Source organism: Lytechinus pictus, chromosome 12, assembly GCF_037042905.1.
Source record: "Lytechinus pictus isolate F3 Inbred chromosome 12, Lp3.0, whole genome shotgun sequence".
NCBI lineage: Eukaryota > Metazoa > Echinodermata > Echinoidea > Temnopleuroida > Toxopneustidae > Lytechinus > Lytechinus pictus.
In genome coordinates this window covers 17,152,198-17,171,030 of record NC_087256.1, presented here as the reverse complement: position 1 = coordinate 17,171,030, position 18,833 = coordinate 17,152,198, and the positions used below count along the sequence as shown (strand labels likewise).

Sequence of the window (18,833 nt, the reverse complement as noted above, 5' to 3'; positions counted from 1 at the left end):
ATGAGTTGACAGAGGAATTACGAAGGTTAAAGTATTGCAATTTCCAGGCGTAAACTGAGTTGATTCTGCAAATTCAACTTGTTTTGATTTTCGGCAAGACCCGGGAAGGAAACCGAGGATTAACCACGTGATGTAATCAACATTACTCCGGATCGGTTGCCATGGAAACAATCACAAAATGAAGCACATCCTGGATGACAAACCCTTAAACCGACGAGAGAAGTTAATTTCATATCTTCCCCAAGAAAACATGCAGGTAAATCAGAGACCGTGGAACCGGGGGCAAAGATTTTCCTCAAATTTTCAGCCATATTTTCATTGATTTTTTTTACTGTATATTTACCTCTCCAAAATTATGTCATAGTCGTCACACTATAAACGACAAAAGTTGGTGTTCTGATAGCCATGGAAAACCTAATTGATCACCTAATCACAGTTTTATGGAGTGTCAGATTTCTATTCATTCACCAATTAGAAATTGTTCTTAATCCTGCTGCAAAAAATATTCAAAAAATTAATTGAGTCGTGAAATGGGAAGAATAGCAAAATAAAAATGTTAGAATTTTAATTATCATACTTCGCCAGGGATATGGAAGAAATATTATGAAGCACAACATTCCATAGAAGCGTGTTTTAAAACTTTAGTTTAGACTAGGGTTAAACCACTGATTTGAATATAGAGATCAGTGGGTTAAACCCAGGTTTAATTATCGGAATATTACACACAGACTAAATCGTTCTACATGATTGTATTCGTCATTAGAAAAATACAAAATTTAATATAGGTTTGATTAATAATCACTCGGTTCCGTTTCTCTTTGGGCTAAACTTGAGTGACATTCTGAGCAGAGGATTTATCAAAATGTTGTTTTATTTTGTGGTTTATTGTGGTTAATTATGAACAGCCACAAATGTTATCAAAACTTTGTTTACTCTATAATTATTTTGTTAAACAACTGTGCTATTATGGTAAACAATGAGGTTTTGCATTTTGCTATATATCGGTAAATTTTGGAGTTAAACCACGGTTTGAGCTTATGATGTCAAACATAGGTTTTGAAATATGGATCTTTATAAATAGATATCATGTCGCCAGATCTGACCCTGGTGGCTAACTTCATACATGTATTGTTTACATTTCCACATATCATGCCTTTTATACATGAATGCTTGGAATAATTCATACACAATCCAAGATTTTAAATATTTTTTGTATGATAAATCATACTTTTGAAATTTACTCACAAGATCTATAATTCATAATAGGTTAATTTTATATGCTAAATCATACTTATGGCAATGCAAGGAGTTAAGTAAAATACAAACATAAACAGAAAAATCGATTCTTTGAAATTTGATCAATTTTAACAGTACCATTTTTGAAAGGGAAAAGTATATCAATATGAAATTGACGCGCACTCGATATGGGTCTACTTTCCAATCATAAAGTTGGGGGAGGGGGGGGGGGCTCATTTTTCGAAAGAGCACATTAAAAAATGTCCCCATCGCTTGTGAAATAACAATTTATTGAAAAAGTTTTCAATTCGGAATGTACAACTCAGGATCTATTCACTACCAGTATTGTATTCATTCATTATTGAGGTAACGTGGTAAGGTAAATTGTTCAGGAAAGACAGTCAAAGCAGGGTCCCGTCTTACAAAGAGTTACGATTGATCCAATCAATCGTAACTCTATGGAATCCATCAGTGTCATAATTTTTCATACAGGAAATTTGCAAAATGTCCTTTGTAAACAAAGAACACACCAAATTTTCAAGAAATCATTGAATGTATGGTTATACATTCATATCTAGAATTTTTTTTGAACAAACATGCATTTTATATGTTGACTTTGCTGGCTTTCCATAGTTGCGATTGATCGGATCAATCGCAACTCTTTGTAAGATGGGCCCCAGATCTACCCCTCTCCATAGTAGATGCGACTGTAACGTGGTAAGGTATAATTGTTCAGGAAAAGCCGTTAAAGCAGATTTACCCCTCCTCATACTAGATGCGACTACTTGGATTATCACTTGCTCAGTCTTGGGTAGCATCAATGATTCAGATTAAATAAATATTATTTCAACGTTTAACTCATAATAAGAAGAAAATGAACCGAGTATTATCTCCAGATTTTTGATATACTGCACATTAATCATGTTAATATTAGAATAATTCATCGAGTTTACTGATATGTCTCACCATTCTAAATATCTAGAAGCGCCCTTTATTCTTGCAAGATTAAGATTTTTTTTAAAGACAATGTAAATATCAAATGTATTTTAAGATGTTTATTCGAAAGAAATAGCAGAAATAATTGCAGGAAAACGATGTGTGTAATAAAATGTTGTAGTTGATGCACACACCGAATTCCTTGCCAATATTTTGTGCAATAAAGTATCATGAACTGTCTCCATTTTTCTAGTCTTTTAGAAAAATTCATTTCATTATTCCAATAGGTACCTACTTCATTTGTTTATATATCCGTCATGTTAACTTCATGCATTTTAATTTAAATCTATCGTACACGTACGGGTGATTTTTTTCCTTTAGTGCAGTTATGTCCTTAGTCAACTGATCACATGACATGAATTAGATGTTTATACAATGTAGCTCGGGTAAAAACATGTTTTAACTCTTGCAAGGACTATAAATCTATACAATTTTGAAAATAGTTTATCGCAATAGTTTGAATTCTAATTTTGATTTTGTTATCGTATTTTGTAAATGTAGTATATGAAATAAAGAACTGTAGGGGGTTTAAACATCATTGTTTAGTTACTTTGAATATGAAGAAGAATAAATGAGGATTGAATCTTATTCAATTTTGTAATGAGTTAAAGAGAGAAGATTGATATATTAGTATGTACGTGTATATCAAAGGATGAAGAGAGGTGAATGAAAAAGGGATAGTAGACGAGAAGGGTGGTCGATTTTTTTATATAGAAAAATATGAAACAGAATAAAGAGTCACCGGGAAGGGGAGGGGGTGTTGAGAAAGAGAGAGTGAGGGGGAGATGAGAAGAAGGGGGTGGCGTCAGGGTAAAGGGACAGAGTATGATAAAGAGGAGATGGATGAGAGGGGTATGATATGGAAGCAATAAGAATGACGAGATGAGTAAGAAGGCGGGGGGGGGGGGGCATGGGAAAAGAAGAGAATGTGATTCAGAGGATAGCGGATGAGAGGGGCAAGATGTGAGTTAAAAATAACATGATAAAGAGGAGAGAGGGCGGAAAGGCAATGTGAAAGCAGTTAGAATGACGAGGTGGGCAAGATATAGAGAGGGGGCTTGGGGAAAGAAGATGTGATATAGAGGAGATGATGAGAGGGGCAAGATGTAATACGAAGAGATGAGAGCGAGAGAGGAGAAAAAAAGGCGTAAGAGGGGAGAAGGGACAGTTTATCTTAATATCTCTCCACATTTGAGAGACGGGAAGAAGGTGAGAGTTGGAGATGAACATGGAGTCGGATGTCTGAGAACTATACAGTGAAACACCATTCTGGGCATATAAGGAATTCTTAATGGCAACTGAATCAACCTCAAACATGCACCCGGGATAAACTCAGACATATATATAAGCACATAAAAGAAAGGATATAGGGTCAGTTTGAATTGCTCACATGGAGTGTGCAATTCAGGGTTATAAAGCTGGAGCCTCCCCCCCAACACACAAAGATGATGAAATAAGGTCATGATATGGAAATATGTAAAAGAAGTTCCATGCAAAAAGGAGAACTTTTTATGCCGGATTCATTTCACACAGATTCAGGATATGATCTACTCAATTCACAATAAACATCCATTGAACCTATTCACTCATACCTGTATTGACATAAAGAAATCAGCAATGATATACCATTTCAAACAGTTTATAATATTTTATTATTGATATTCTTTGCATACTTCAAGTATGAAATATATTAATTCATGTATCAGGCATTTAAACAAAAGAGTACAAAAGGAAGAAGAAATAAACTTTCACAGATAAACAAGAACTATTAATGACACAATGAAACAAAACTACAATCCATATTCTAAAACTGGCTTGATTTTGAATGATATTACATCTTTATATCTTTATTTATCTGTTATCTGATTAAACCAGTAAATCACCTATAAAATATTGGACGATAGAGGGCAACCTCCCTTTAAACTAAAATACCTTCATCAAGACTTCCAACAGAGAAAGCACAGCCGTAATTTCTGGTCTTCCTGAATGTTGATCAATTTTCACAAACTCACACAATCAGCTCTAAGATCAATGTAGGGGGCATGATCATCTGAAAACTGTTTACTGGGTATGAAACAATAATTTTCAATTTTTCAACCCAATGTATTTGAATGATAGCAGTAAGGAAATATTTTGTAAGTAGGGAAGGGGAAAAATATGGAAAATATACAAGATTATTCTGCTCAGGTAGGCAAAATGGAGTGAAGAGATGAACATTATTTTTTCAACTTGAACTGAAGGATCCAGAGCAGATTTTGTTTGAAATTTGGGAAAACTTGCACTAAAAAAAGTTTTTATCATTTTTGTATCGATATCCTGTTTTGTTTATCCTTGTTTGTCACTTTCATTTTTCATAGGTGACTTGTCATGGAAAACAACAACAACAACAAAATGCTACAATTCTGATTTTAGGACAAGGGAGAACATGTAATTTTTTTTAAATCCAGAAAACTAGGAACTTTACCATTAAAACCAATACCTGTCTGTAAAATAAATAAATAAATAAACACTCATTCTTCAAATAAAAATTGGTATCAGTTATCAGAATATTTTGGTCCATATTCTGAACTCCTCTTGAACATACTAAAAGCAAGGTCTATTTTGTATTTGAACTATAAACAGCCAAAAGGGTCACAAATCTTTTACAGATTACAATGAGTTTATCATGACAGAAGTGATATTAAAAACAATAAAAAAAAGATCTATTATTGTTTGACAATGATAACTACAAAAGCTCATTCCCTATTTATGCAAAAAAATAAAGGATATATATAACAAAGTTCAAACTTTTTGATTTTTCATTATTATTTTGGTATTGGTGTCACCCGTGCCTGGGAGGCGAAAAGCGAACTGAATCACTGTGACCCGCAGGTCTCTCCTCCCGATATAAGTGATTAAGGGAGTGCAGGTGGACCACTACACCAGGGTTTCCCCCTACTCTTATACGAATAGTGGAGTGGGTCTTAACTTGCAAACATGGTGACTCTCCTCTACACGGGGCCTCCATTTAACGTCCTATCCGAGGGACAGAGTATTATCCACTACAACATAGCCTGCATCTATGGAACATGGGAGAGACGTTTACACACACTGCACTGGCTTCAGTCATCTGCCCAGGGAGGACTCGAACCCATGATCTTTGGTTCGACAGGCTTTAATGACTCAGCCGACTTTTAGCATATAACTAGACCGTAACTTAAGTCTAATAAGAGTTAATAATATAAGCTTTTGACTTAACAGTGAAGGTAAGGGAAATTTCCCAGCTAATGAAATAGACTTCTTCAAAATAAACATATATCATACAAAATATTGAATTTCCGGATAAATATTCACTTTTCACATTCTTATTTAAGAAACATTATCACAATGAAACCACACCATTTCCAAGTTTTAGAGTCCATTGGACTAAAGCATTACAAAATAATAAATACCGACTAAAAAATTACCATACGGCATGAAAGCAGGATATTAGAATATATAAAACAAGAGAAAGAAATCTGAGAGAGCAAGGGGGGGGGGGGGGGTAGTGGGATCAGTTTAGACAATATGTTACCAGGAAAGTATATTTTTTTAATTTGATAACGCTTTGATTTAACTTCATTCACTAAAATCAAACTTAAAGTGGAACTATAAAAAAACGAAAATCAGCAAAATAAATTTAGTCACATGCATTGTGCTTGTACTGATTTGCGATTCCAATAGCATACTTAAAAGGCATACTAGATATAATCCAAGTTAACTTCATTTGTGATTCGCCATGATTCATTATAAATATGAGTACTTCTTCAATTAATCAAAACATTTTATTCAATAATTATATCTGCATGTTCACATGACTAAAACAACATAATTGTTAATATTTGATGAAATAAAAGTCAGACAAATGCACATCAGTTGCTCAAGTATTTTTCATGACATATTAAAAAATCTCATCCTCGGACCTTCTTTCTACATTTCTCCGTCACATTGCAGCACATCAGAAACCTTAAAAAAACCCATTTATTTTCAGGACAGTGGAATGCACCAATCATAATACTGACATCCCTATCATATATATCCTTACTCATCACTGTACTAAGGTCAGCAATCTAAAAGGAATGACACACGGTTTCCAAGGGTATGTACAGTGTCTTCAGCACAATTAGACTCACTTTCTTTTCCCTTCACCTCAATGCCATCACTGAGCCAAGGTCTTCCATTCCATATAGTGGATTGAGGGAAAGTTTACAGACTATGATCCTGTATAAGGGATCTTGCTGCATCTAACAGCTGCGTCCGATAGAAAGTTTAAAAAGACATGGCACTAGGTTTCCAAGGGTTATGTTCATGCCTTAGAAAGTCCAAAAAGACATGGCACTATATTTCTAATGGTTATGTTCATGTCTTAGAAACTATCATACTTGCCTGTAACTTTGCCTAATAGTCATCACTTTGCTAGGGTCATTCATTCCCTGAAGACAGATTTTAGCAAAATTTACATGTATGATTCTGTACAGGGACCTTGCTGCATCTACACGCTTCTTCCGTTGAGACCAAAAGGACATGGCACTAGGTTCCCAAGGGTTATAATCCATGCCTTAGACACAAAGAGAGCTGTTCATCACATGGATCACTGTGCTAAGCCTGTGCTAAGGTCTCTCATTCCCAGAAGTTGGCCTGGGTTTTGGGTGACAAATCTTAACGCTTCTTCTGTTGACAGGATAAAAAGACATCGCACAAGATTTCCATGGGTTATGGCTTCAACACAATGAGAATGGGTTTTTTAGTCCCTCCACCTTAAATGAGTCATCACTCTGTTACGGTCTCCCATTCCCTGAAGTCGGGTTTTGACTAAAGTTGACAGAGTAGGATCCTGTGTTGGGATCTTGCTGCATTTGGAAGTTGTCCGTTGACAGACCAAAAGGACGTAGCACCAGGTTACCAAGGTCTTTCAACTTCCCAAACATCTCCTCTTTCAGTTTTTCATTTCTAACCTTGATCTGCTCAGGAAGCCTCTGTATAAAAGCAATAAAGAGAAAAAACATATCAGTGTCAGGCCTCAAAATAGGATTTTGGAGGGGCACGGCCACTTTGGTAACGGGTAATGTTTCAAATACATCATACAGCAGGGAGCCAAAGGTCAGAAAGAGGGGCACCAAGGCCATTTTTAAAAGGGCATGGAATGAATTATTAAAATCACAAGAAAAGGGCACCACGATCAAATAAAAAAATGGGAACATGCATGGTATCATATTGTTCTGCAGCAGTAGAGCTAGCAAAGTCCTCGACCTCTATTCTGCAGTTACTTTGAAGATTAGCTTTTGAGTTGAATGTAGGGCTAAGAGAGATCTGAAATAATGTAAGCTCTATTATAAGTAATATAACTTCAAATCTTATGATATGGACACTTTGCCTATGCTATACTATACACTCAACCATCTAGGAGCATGATAATATGGCTATAAAGTAACAACTTAATTATTACAATATTCCAGAGAATCATGGCCAGATGCTTGTATCACAAAATCATCAGAAGATGATGGGTTCTTGTGGTACAGGATACAGCAAATAAGCCCCTGCTCCTACCAGCTGATGATAAAGAGGAAAATAAAGCTCACCATACAAGCTGCTCTAGCTTCATAAGAGCTTGGATCTAACTCCAGGACTTGTTTGAAGTCTGCCAAGGCTTCATCTAGCTTCTCCATTAGCTCATAGGTATTTGCTCTCCTTAGCCATACCTAGACCGATTGGAACAAAGATTATCAGAATCTATACAGTGCATCCCAGAATAACAAAGCTGAGAATTATCAAAAATTGATAATCTATCATACCTTCATCACAAATATACAATTGATCTTTGTAAAGCTAAGTCTCCTCTTTCACCTCATATAATTGATATGATTCCTCAATCATGCATGAGTGTGTAAAAACAATTCTAACAAATGATACCAAAAATTCACTTGCTGGACAGTATCTGAATTTTGAAAGGAAAGTCACATGTTCTAAAAGTCCCCCATCTGCTCTTTAATCTGATTATTCAATAATTAACAACAACAAAGTTCTTTGAATGATGCTTGCATTTTCATAATTTCTTGAAGCAAATACGTTTTCATGGATTGCCACCTGTTCCAATGGCATGGTTGACAAAAGACTTTATGCATGGTTGATCCAAGCGTTAAGTCACCTGTTTATCATCTTCATTACATAAAGATAGATAGATAAAATGGTTTATTAATAAAAATCAAGACATCATCGCGGCTAAGGCCGAATTGCGATGTATTCACAAGGTAATACATGTAAAGACACAAAAAATATTCAAACAATAACAAAGATAATTACAAAATGAATAATACGGATAAAGTATGTATTGAACTATGAAAATTGAAGCATTTATTCTGAGAGGTGACTTTAATTGCTTAATTAACTGTACCATACTTTATTTCTTATTATTAAAAATGTCCTTTCCCATGTTCTGATACACAAATGGTACATAAATACTATTATTTGAATTTCATTCCTTGCCATAGATTTAATACCTCAAAAAAAAAGAGAGTAAAGTTGTTGATTTCAGTTACCTACGTATATCTCAATGCTTTCAATCTTATGTGTATTTTGTGTAAAATTTGTAAAATTTATGCATCACATAATTGACTTTGTATGTTTGCTATTATTGTATTATGTTCCATAATTGAAAATGAAATTAATATGTGAGCACTCTGTGTCACAATGTGATTTACACAACATACAATACCTTCAAGTAGTGTGGATGAAGTTCAAGGGCCTTATTGCAGTCTTCTATGGCCATCTCGTTCTGCTCTCGACGCACTCTGCATGCTGCTCTGTTTGCAAACATTATTGACCTCTCCTTTTTGTAACAGAGAGGGCAGACTTCCAATGCTTGGGAGTAGGAGGATATTGCATCCAGAAACTCTGTAATAAAGGAAGGAGAGAAGCTGATAATAAGACGAGGGAAAACATAAAAAAAAATCAAAATGAGATATGTGGAAAATGGTCAAAATTACTGATTACCAGATTACAAGAACCCCCCCCCCCCCCGCTTGTTAGTATGTACCAGTTAATAAAACTAAAAGGAAAACAAGTGGAATGCCTCTGGCCGTCTCACCTGCATCACGCGATTCAATATAGCAGCAGTGCTGATTTTGAAAACTACTATAACTCGCACAAGATGTTCAGTGATACTTGGTTACTCTTATTTCCACGTTTTATGAACTAGACCAATACACTTATAGAGATATGATGGCAATTCAACAAATACCCCCAACGTGGCCAAAGTTCTTTGACCTTACATGACCTTTGACCTTGATCATGTGACCTGAAACTTGCACAGGATGTTCAGTAATACTTGATTACTATTATGTCCAAGTTTCATGAATCAGATCCATAAACTTTCAAAGTTATGATGGTAATTCAACAGATACCCCCAATTCGGCCAAAGTTCATTGACCCTAAATGACCTTTGACCTTGGTCTTGTGATGTGAAACTCAAGCAGGATGTTCAGTGATACTTGATTAACCTTATGTATAAGTTTCATGAACTAGGTCCATATATTTTCTAAGTTATGATGACATTTCAAAAACTTAACCTTAGGTTAAGATTTTGATGTTGATTCCCCCAACATGGTCTAAGTTCATTGACCCTAAATGACCTTTGACCTTGGTCATGTGACATGAAACTCAGGCAGGATGTTCAGTAATACTTGATTAACCTTATGGCCAAGTTTCATGAACTAGGTCCATATACTTTCTAAGTTATGCTGTCATTTCAAAAACTTAACCTCAGGTTAAGATTTGGTGTTGACGCCGCCGTCGCCGTCGCCGTCGGAAAAGCGGCGCCTATAGTCTCACTCTGCTATGCAGGTGAGACAAAAACCCATTTATTTTCAGGACAGTGGAATGCACCAATCATAATACTGTCGTCCCTTTCATTTATATCCTTACTCATCACTGTACTAAGGTCAGCAGTCTAAAAGGAATAACACAAGGTTTCTAAGGGTATGTACAGTGTCTTCAGCACTATTAGACTCATCTCTCTTCTCCCTTCACCTCAATGACGCCGCCGTCGCCGTCGCCGCCGCCGCCGCCGCCGCCGCCGTCGCCGTCGGAAAAGCGGCGCCTATAGTCTCACTCTGCTATGCAGGTGAGACAAAAACAATACAGGAAGCTACTTACTGAAACATTAAATTAAACAAAGAAATTATCAAATTTCACAAGAACATGAAAAGAATTTATCTCCTCTTCAAATATTAGCTGCCTGTGAATTAATAACTTAATGAATTTTCCAAAGTATTTTTTCTTAATTCTTACCATCTTGTTTGAACAGATTGTTTCCTCTTGCCTTGTGTGACTGAGCTTCCTCCTTTAGATTCTGTGTAAAAATGGAACAAAAAATAATCAAAATCAAATTATGATATAATAAAAATTTAAGTCAGCTAAAGTTTCTAGCATAGGTATTTGAATGTACCTGAGCAACTTTCATTTCAAATCTTTATTTTGGGCATAGATATTATTTTCATCTTTAAACCAATAATCATGAACAAGTCAAGTCAAATTCCATGAAGCTTTTTATCTTTAATAAAGATTACTATTTTTTTTAGAACTGAATCTATAATGTCATAACATCTTTAATAATAAGACATTCCAATAAATGAATGTCATGAAAGCAATAATATCCTCTAACTTGTATATGAGCCAACCTCTCATAAATGGACAATTTATTGTTCAAAGAAAAAAAATAATAACTTTTTTATTTCACATCTGGGGCCTAATTCATAATGGACAACTGTTGTAACTTTGCCATTATGGCAAATTAGAGTTGTAATAAAAAACGTTTTTTATAAAAAAACCAAATGAAACGTTTTTTATTGTTTTAAAACGTTTTAAATCGTTTTTAAACTTTTTTTTTTGACGAATGATAGGATTTTTCGGAAATCAATTAAACTATACAGTCTGATTTAAGCTCTTGATGTTTTAAATACATTTTTGGAGTAAGTAAGAGATGACTATAATTTTTGTTATTGAATTTCCAACAGAAATGTTCATATTTCCCCAAAAAATTACTAAATCATTGAAATTGAATGCCAAAAAAACCCACACTAAAGTTGACATTTGATTAGTTTATTCCTCATACATGTACAGGGTTGGCACGTTTTAAAACACGTTTTAAAACACCCGTTTAAAAAAAAAACACGTTTTAAAACACCGCATAGGCTTGTGTGTTGTAAATTTGCATGGATGTGATTTCAGATGAATGTTTTTTTTTCATACTTTTATTTCTGAAGTGTACTATTTTCTTCTAATTAAAACTCTTTCTCAACACTACTCATTTTCTCCTCTTTCTCTTTTCCCTTTATTCTCCCTTTCTTCATCTTTTTGTTATGTTCCTTTCTTCCCAGTTCAATTGTGCACATCAATCCATATTAAAGGTCAAGTCCACCCCAGAAAAATGTTCATTATTTTTAATAAATAGAGAAAAATCAAATATCATAACGCTGAAAATTTCATCAATATCGGATGTAAAATAAGAAAGTTATGGCATTTTAAAGTGTCTCTTATTTTTCACAAAACAGTGATATGCACAAGTCAGTGTCATGCAAATGAATCGGTCAATGATGTCCATCACTCACTATTTCTTTTGTTTTTTATTGTTTGAATTATACATTATTTCATTTTTTACAGATTTGAAAATAAGAACCAAGTTGACTGAACCATGATATAGTATTAAACAATGCTAATTCCACATGTTCAAGAGGAATGAATCGTTGTTTCACTTGACAATGAGGAGAAAATGAGAATTTTTCATATTTCATATAATAAAATAAAAAAGAAATAGTGAGTGAAATAAAGCATTTATTGATTTAATGAAATTAAGCTTTGAAACCCCATAGATTGTGCAAATTCTTCTCACCCCCCCCCCTAGATTGCATAACACTGAAAATTTCATCAAAATCGAATGTAAACTAAGAAAGTTATGACATTTTAAAGTTTCACTTAATTTCCCCAAACTGTTATATGCACATCCTGGTCGGTAAGCCAATGAGGAAACTGATGACGTCATCCATTCACTATTTCTTTTGTATTTTATTATATGAAATATGAAATATTCTCATTTTCTCCTCATTGTCAAGTGAAACAACGATTCATTCCTCTTGAACATGTGGAATTAGCATTGTTTAATACTATATGGTTCAGCCAACTTGGTTCTTACTGTCAAATCTGTAAAAAATGAAATAATGTATAATTCAAACAATAAAAAACAAAAGAAATAGTGAGTGATGGACATCATTGACTGATTCATTTGCATGACACAGACTTGTGCATATCACTGTTTTGTGAAAAATAAGAGAAACTTTAAAATGCCATAACTTTCTTATTTTACATCCGATTTTGATGAAATTTTCAGCGTTATGATAGTTTGATTTTTCTCTATTTATTAAAAATAATGAACATTTTTCTGGGGTGGACTTGACCTTTAATATGGATTGATGTGCACAATTGAACTGGGAAGAAAGGAACATGACAAAGAGATAAAGAAAGGGAGAATAAAGGGGGTAAGAGAAAGAGGAGAAAAAGAGTGGTGTTGAGAAAGAGTTTTAATTAGTTAGAAGAAAATAGTACACTTCAGAAATAAAAGTATGAAAAAAAAACATTCATCTGAAATCACATCCATGCAAATTTACAACACACAAGCCTATGCGGTGTTTTAAAACATTTTTTTTTTGTAAAAAAAAACGGGTGTTTTAAAACATGTTTTAAAACACACCGTTTAAAACGTGTCAACCCTGATGGCAACTACCATGATAACCTTGATTCTGATTGGCTGCTGAGCCCAGTTACCATGGTAGTTACCATAATGGCAAAGTTACAACAGTTGCAAGTCCTTTATGAAACGGGCCCCTGGTTTTCAATAAAAATCAATAGTATTATGGTTGATTGATCTTGTGAATCATAAGCCTACTTGATATCAGGTAGACCAATTCGACTTGACACTTACCTCTCTCTCTTCATCGGTCATTGCATCTTCCCTTTGTTGCCTCATCCCCATCTCATCTTCCACTATCTTCTCTTCCTCCACATTCTCTCCTTCTTCCTGCAACCTATCATCCTCCTTCTCCTCTGCTTCCAGGCCTTTGCACACCTCTTCATCCTGAGTGAGTTCTTGATCCTCTGAAACAACTGGCTGACTCGTGGAACCATCTGAACTAACTGGTTGACCAGTAGAAATATCTGAAGAAACTATCAAATTATCAGATGTTTGTTCATTATCTACATTTGCATCGTCTACAACACTAGAGCAGGCATCACCTCCAGATTTGTCCAAAACCTTCACACTTTCTTTCATTCTGCTGGATAAACTGTCACAAGTTTCCTCTATATTCAGTTCTGTCTTTGAAACAGAACTGACATCTATAGTTTCCTCTTGCCCAGGTTGGCAATCTGAAGGCAAATCCTTTGCAGTTTCACCTGACACTGAAACACAATTCTCTACAGACTGCACTGATGGATGATCATCACCACTGCTTCTTGACAGAGACTCGTTTTCTTCACTGCCAGCTTTGAACTCTTCATTGGCTAATGCATCAAAGAATTCATCATCAGAGTCGCTGTCAGAGACTGCAACTTGATGGGCCTCGTTTGTGTCCATGGTGACAAGTTTTCGCTTTGTTATCCTTCTCCTGGTTGGCTAACAGCACATCAATGGCATCTGAATTCAACCAGACACTTCTCCTGAAAAAATAACATAAATTAATTTGTTAAATAAAATGAAAGGAATGACACCAATCCAAAGATTCCAAACTGAGGCTGTTTCTCAAATACGTATCCTCTGCAGTCTGCACACAGCTTGATACGTGAGATAGTTGAAAGTCATGAAAGACAAGCTTCTATTGGTAAGTTATTGATTCCTGCTAACTTTTTCACATTAATATTCAACATTTGCATATCAGACTTAAACTTAACTCTTTGCATGCTGAATTTTTTTTTTTTTTTTTTTTTTGGGGGGGGGGGGGTTAATAATGACAATTGTTCAATGTTATTTTCTTTGAATCAAGATGTCCATGTTGTACCAATGATATTAACAATTATTATATAGATGTTGTCCAGGAACTTTTGCCATTTATTAGCTTCTCTAATATGAAGTTAGTGGAGAAAACTAATTATTAAGATTGTTGAATTTAATTGTACGAATGTGCAAAATTGCAACATCAGCGTGCAAAGGGTTAAGTCAAGGAAAGTCATGACATTTTTTCATTGAATTTAAATGATTGTCATTCAGTCTTTCAGATTTTGTGACTCAGACTCAGTTTCACAAACAAATGTCCAATCGATCTATTTGAGTCTTGACAAGTAATGCTCTTTATATTACCAACAAATAGCATATTATAAAGATATGTGCTTACTCTTCATTACCATGGCTTTGACCGTTACAAAACAAAACGCGTTAACTTTTAACGTTAGACCTCATATTCATAATTATATTCACGTAGATATGCCACTACTACAATGACATGTCACTGCCTAAGATACATCTTAAAAATCCACCTATGTCGACAGCACCATCAAGAAAGGACCTGAACTTTGCGGCTTGCCGCCGATCTCCGAAGACCGGAGGAAGGAAATATACAAAAACAAGAACAATGGACTTACACAAATATCAATATACGGGACAACAGCAAGTAAAACAAAAATCTTGCATGATTAGAAATGATGCTAGAATTTCATATTCAAAAGTAAGATACAGACTGATACATCAGATAACGAATTGAATGCTTCTAAATGTACTTTACAAGGTTTGTTTGATAAGAAAACACTTAAAAAGACGGTAAAATTACCTCCTTGTTATCGACTTTTGAGTGCGTAGACTTCCGTGAGGCATATGTGTGATTTATGGTATCCCGAAGTCGAAATCAGAAAATTGGAATTTTTTAATTCGGGTAAGATGCGATGAAATCAGCGAGATCTCTATATGCAATCCATTCGGCCAAATCTGCCCTTTTTGGTTTGCACTCTCTGGAGTATTTTTTTTCTTGAAAATCTGATTTGAAATGAATGAAATCAATTTCAAATAAATACATGTTTTATATTTTACATGTATGTGGCTTAGTATTTTTCTTCAAAAATATTTATTTATTGAGTTGTCTGCAACACATAATTTCGCAACTTCTTTGAAAAGTCGTTTGAAATTCAATCGAGTTTCATTTTTTTCTTCCTTCCAGTGACTGCACTATGATTTTTAAGGGGGTGAAGGGTAAAAGAAAAAAAAGGGACAGAGTGGAAAATTTCTTCATTTTTTTTCAAATTTTCTTGTGGCCACCGAGTTGAGAGGCTGGGGAGGGACAAAATGACCCCAAATGACTGTGTGTCCATGGGTGTCGATCGGTATTCTTGGTTGGGGGGGATGATTGACACAAATGTTCTTGTGGATGGGGATCTTTCAACATTACCCCCACTAAAATCACAAGTTAGGCCATTTGGGAGTGGTTGATATGCATGGTGTTCTTGCAGTGGCGTACCGTGAGTCACGGCATGGGGGGGTACCAGCAAAATTTTTGAGTCACTTAGGAGCGCGCGAAGCGCGCTCAGTTGCCAGGTATACTGACCTAATATAGGGACATTTTAAGGACAGTGCCATTAAACGGATATGTATCTCACTGCTCAAATAATGCGAGCGCGAAGCGCGATCTGAAAATTTTTGATATGCAGACCAAAAAAGGACATTATAAGCAAATTTTTGTAATCATGATACATACCTGTCTCGCTAAACAAACAATGCGAGCGCGAAGCGCGAGCTGAAATTTTTGTAAATATTTACCCCAAACAAGGACATGTTAAGGACTATATTTTAGGAATCCATTAAGAGTATACATATCTCACCATAGTCATCTAATGCGAGTGCAAAGCGCTTGCTAATTTTGCTACATCTAAACACATGAAGCACTTTTTGTAGTCAATGTAATCATGATAATACGCATCTCATTCATCAAATATTGCGAGCGCGAAGCGCGAGCTGAAAATTTAGGATATTCAGACATGAAGAGAGGCATTCTAAGGCATGTTTGTAAGAATTCACTAAGACCATACGATACGTATTTCACTAAACAAATGATGCGATCGAAAAATGTTGATATTCAGATCAGAAAAGGGGACATTTTAAGGACTGATTTTTAGGAATTCATGAAGAGCAGTCATATCTCACCAATCTACTAGTGCGAACGTAAGCACGGACAGGAAATGTTTTATATTAACACCTTAAAATGGGGCAATCACTTTAAGTAGTAATGAAAAAGAACCATATGTCACTACATAAAACAATAATAAGTCGAAGTGCGAGGAAATATATTTGGTGTATATTGACTTAAAAACGTTAAACAGACAGTGCGAGTACCGGGAACAATGACGAAATCTAGGCCTGAGCAAAATAAAGTTATGAAAAAATGTTTCTTATGTATTATAACATAACATTATTATAATATAACATTATAATGAACAATAATTTCTTCATTCCCACTACGTTTCTCTTCCTTTCTCCTCTTCCCCGTTTTTTTTTTTGGCCAGCCGATTGGGGGGCACGTGCCCCCATGCCCCCCCCCCCCCCGTAGTTACGCCACTGTGTTCTAGGAAATTCTTTCATTATTGCAGTGTACTGTACTTATAATTTTTTTTGAAAATTCAATTTGTGTTACAAGTAAGCCTATTCTAAACTCATACGAAAGAAAAAATGACAAAAATTGTATGGACCATGTACAAAGTGATCTGTTTATTGAGCATGATGTATACAACTTCTCTCTTAAAATCTATAACCGACTGGCGATATATTTTTTCTTCTTAATGCATGATAATAAAATGCAGATTTGGACAAATTAAGACTAGCACAAATTACAAACTGTGTGGCTTCTCGTGCGCCATCGGGCTTACCGTCATTCCTTAGACGATTTTAACATGTTTTAAATGCTTTATAAGTGCATAAAACAAAAACAAACAAAAACAATCGAAACTCAACTGTCATGTTTTGATATTTCTCCAACATTTTCTTGAACCATCAGTGTGTAATATCAGCTAATTATGTGTTAAAATGAAATTTACGTACCGCATGAGTGTGCTCATATAGAATGCAAAACTGTCATCCCTTTCCAAACTCAAAAGAGATTTCTTTTTGCCAAAATAAGAAAGAGCCAATCAAGTTTAGTTATTCAAGTCCATAACAATAACAAGAATAACATGGGGAAAAAATCCGATGTTCATATCCGAAGATACGCTTTAGAGAGAAATGAATGATTATTCTTTCTAAAACCATTAATTGATTTCACTTATTAAAAATTGTAAAAATATGATCATATTACCACTGGTGGGATGGAACACCCTATCAACAAAAGTTGTTTTTCGTCGGGGTCCTTTTATGTCATGGGTTAAAAAATATCATATACGTAAACATTTCATTCTTTTTCATCTTGAACCTCCACCCATCTGTTTAAAAGTCCTGGAAAAGAATGTTTTTATTTAATAACAATATACACAAATTGCGAGGGAAACAAACTGATTGATGGCATACTATAATCATCATGATCAAACCTTTACATTTTTTCATCATCATTATTATAAATTTTCTACCCTAAATTATTGGGGGGGGATGATAATACAGGCCATCCCCCCCACTTGAAATATTGGGGGGGATATATCCCCCCACCCCCCCCCCCCCGTGATCGACACCCATGTGTGTGTCACACCTCCCCTTTAATTGCTAGCTTTCCCATTAGTTCCGCAATGGCGGAACGCAAACATGCTGATACTCTTTATACCTGAAAGTAGATAACAAAGAGGATTCTCTTAGGGAAGAAATATCGTTTATATCTGGAAAAAGAATTTTGTCAATAGAGGAGTTAGTATCTAAAAATGTTTATGCAAATTTTATGAAATTTTACGAGGCCGCCATCATTTTCAAGCTTAACCACTCACGATGGCGGTCTCCTGCATTCATTTAGACTGGTATTTTCTTTTAACTGAATATTGCTTCTTGTTGATATTTATTTTTCATTGCTTTATTATGACTATTGCTCTATTGTTTTGTAAAACTTAAATGTATCACCTAAATGTTATGTTGCATATTTATCTTGAATGCAGAAATAACATAAATAAATAAATCAATCAATCAAATGTAACTTCGCAATACCTGATGTTTTCGAAAGGTTAAAAAACAAATATAGTTTTCTTATGAAAAGATCGAACACATTTTTATGAGACCAAGACAATGTACACTGAACAGCAGATTAAGAGAGTTTCAGTTTAAAATGCTGCACGGCATTGCTTATACAAATCACCATTTTGTTCCGTTTCATAAACTCGCAAAATAATCTTTGTTGTTATTGTAAAAAAGAGGAGGAAACATATCGCCATCTATTTTTGACATGTGAATATGCTTGTTTGGTTTCGAATAATTGTAAGGAGATGTTTGGTTTTATGGGTAATTTAAGCTGGGAGGAAATTGTTGTAGGTGTAGAATTAAAGGATGAAAGAAAGGAACGTTTAGTCAATCATTTTGTAATCTTTGTAAAATTTTTAATCTTCAAAGGGAGTGAAATGGGCGCATTCATAACCATGGATGAAATTAA

At 34.9% G+C, this 18,833-nt stretch overlaps 1 protein-coding gene across 1 annotated transcript; it reads right to left on the bottom strand.

The window, feature by feature from the left end:
* Positions 1 to 3,857: 3,857 nt before the first annotated feature.
* On the bottom strand, positions 3,858 to 15,119 carry LOC129272986 (tetratricopeptide repeat protein 1-like). The gene is made up of 6 exons (XM_064107776.1): positions 15,060 to 15,119; positions 13,223 to 13,956; positions 10,537 to 10,597; positions 8,963 to 9,141; positions 7,830 to 7,949; positions 3,858 to 7,226 (listed from the first exon to the last, which is right to left on the bottom strand). The coding sequence occupies exons 2-6, from the start codon at positions 13,871 to 13,873 to the stop codon at positions 7,029 to 7,031; spliced, it is 1,209 nt and encodes a 402-aa protein (XP_063963846.1). The 5' UTR covers positions 13,874 to 13,956; positions 15,060 to 15,119; the 3' UTR covers positions 3,858 to 7,028.
* Positions 15,120 to 18,833: the final 3,714 nt, after the last annotated feature.

What these genes read in the sequence shown, in the direction of transcription:
- LOC129272986 (XM_064107776.1), bottom strand. Translation starts at nt 13,873, where the DNA reads ATGGACACAAACGAGGCCCATCAAGTTGCAGTCTCTGACAGCGACTCT. An exon ending in TGACCGATGAAGAGAGAGAG is followed by an intron (nt 10,598 to 13,222) that starts GTAAGTGTCAAG and finishes ATTTTTACACAG; the next exon opens with AATCTAAAGGAGGAAGCTCA. An exon ending in CAATCTGTTCAAACAAGATG is followed by an intron (nt 9,142 to 10,536) that starts GTAAGAATTAAG and finishes CCTTTATTACAG; the next exon opens with AGTTTCTGGATGCAATATCC.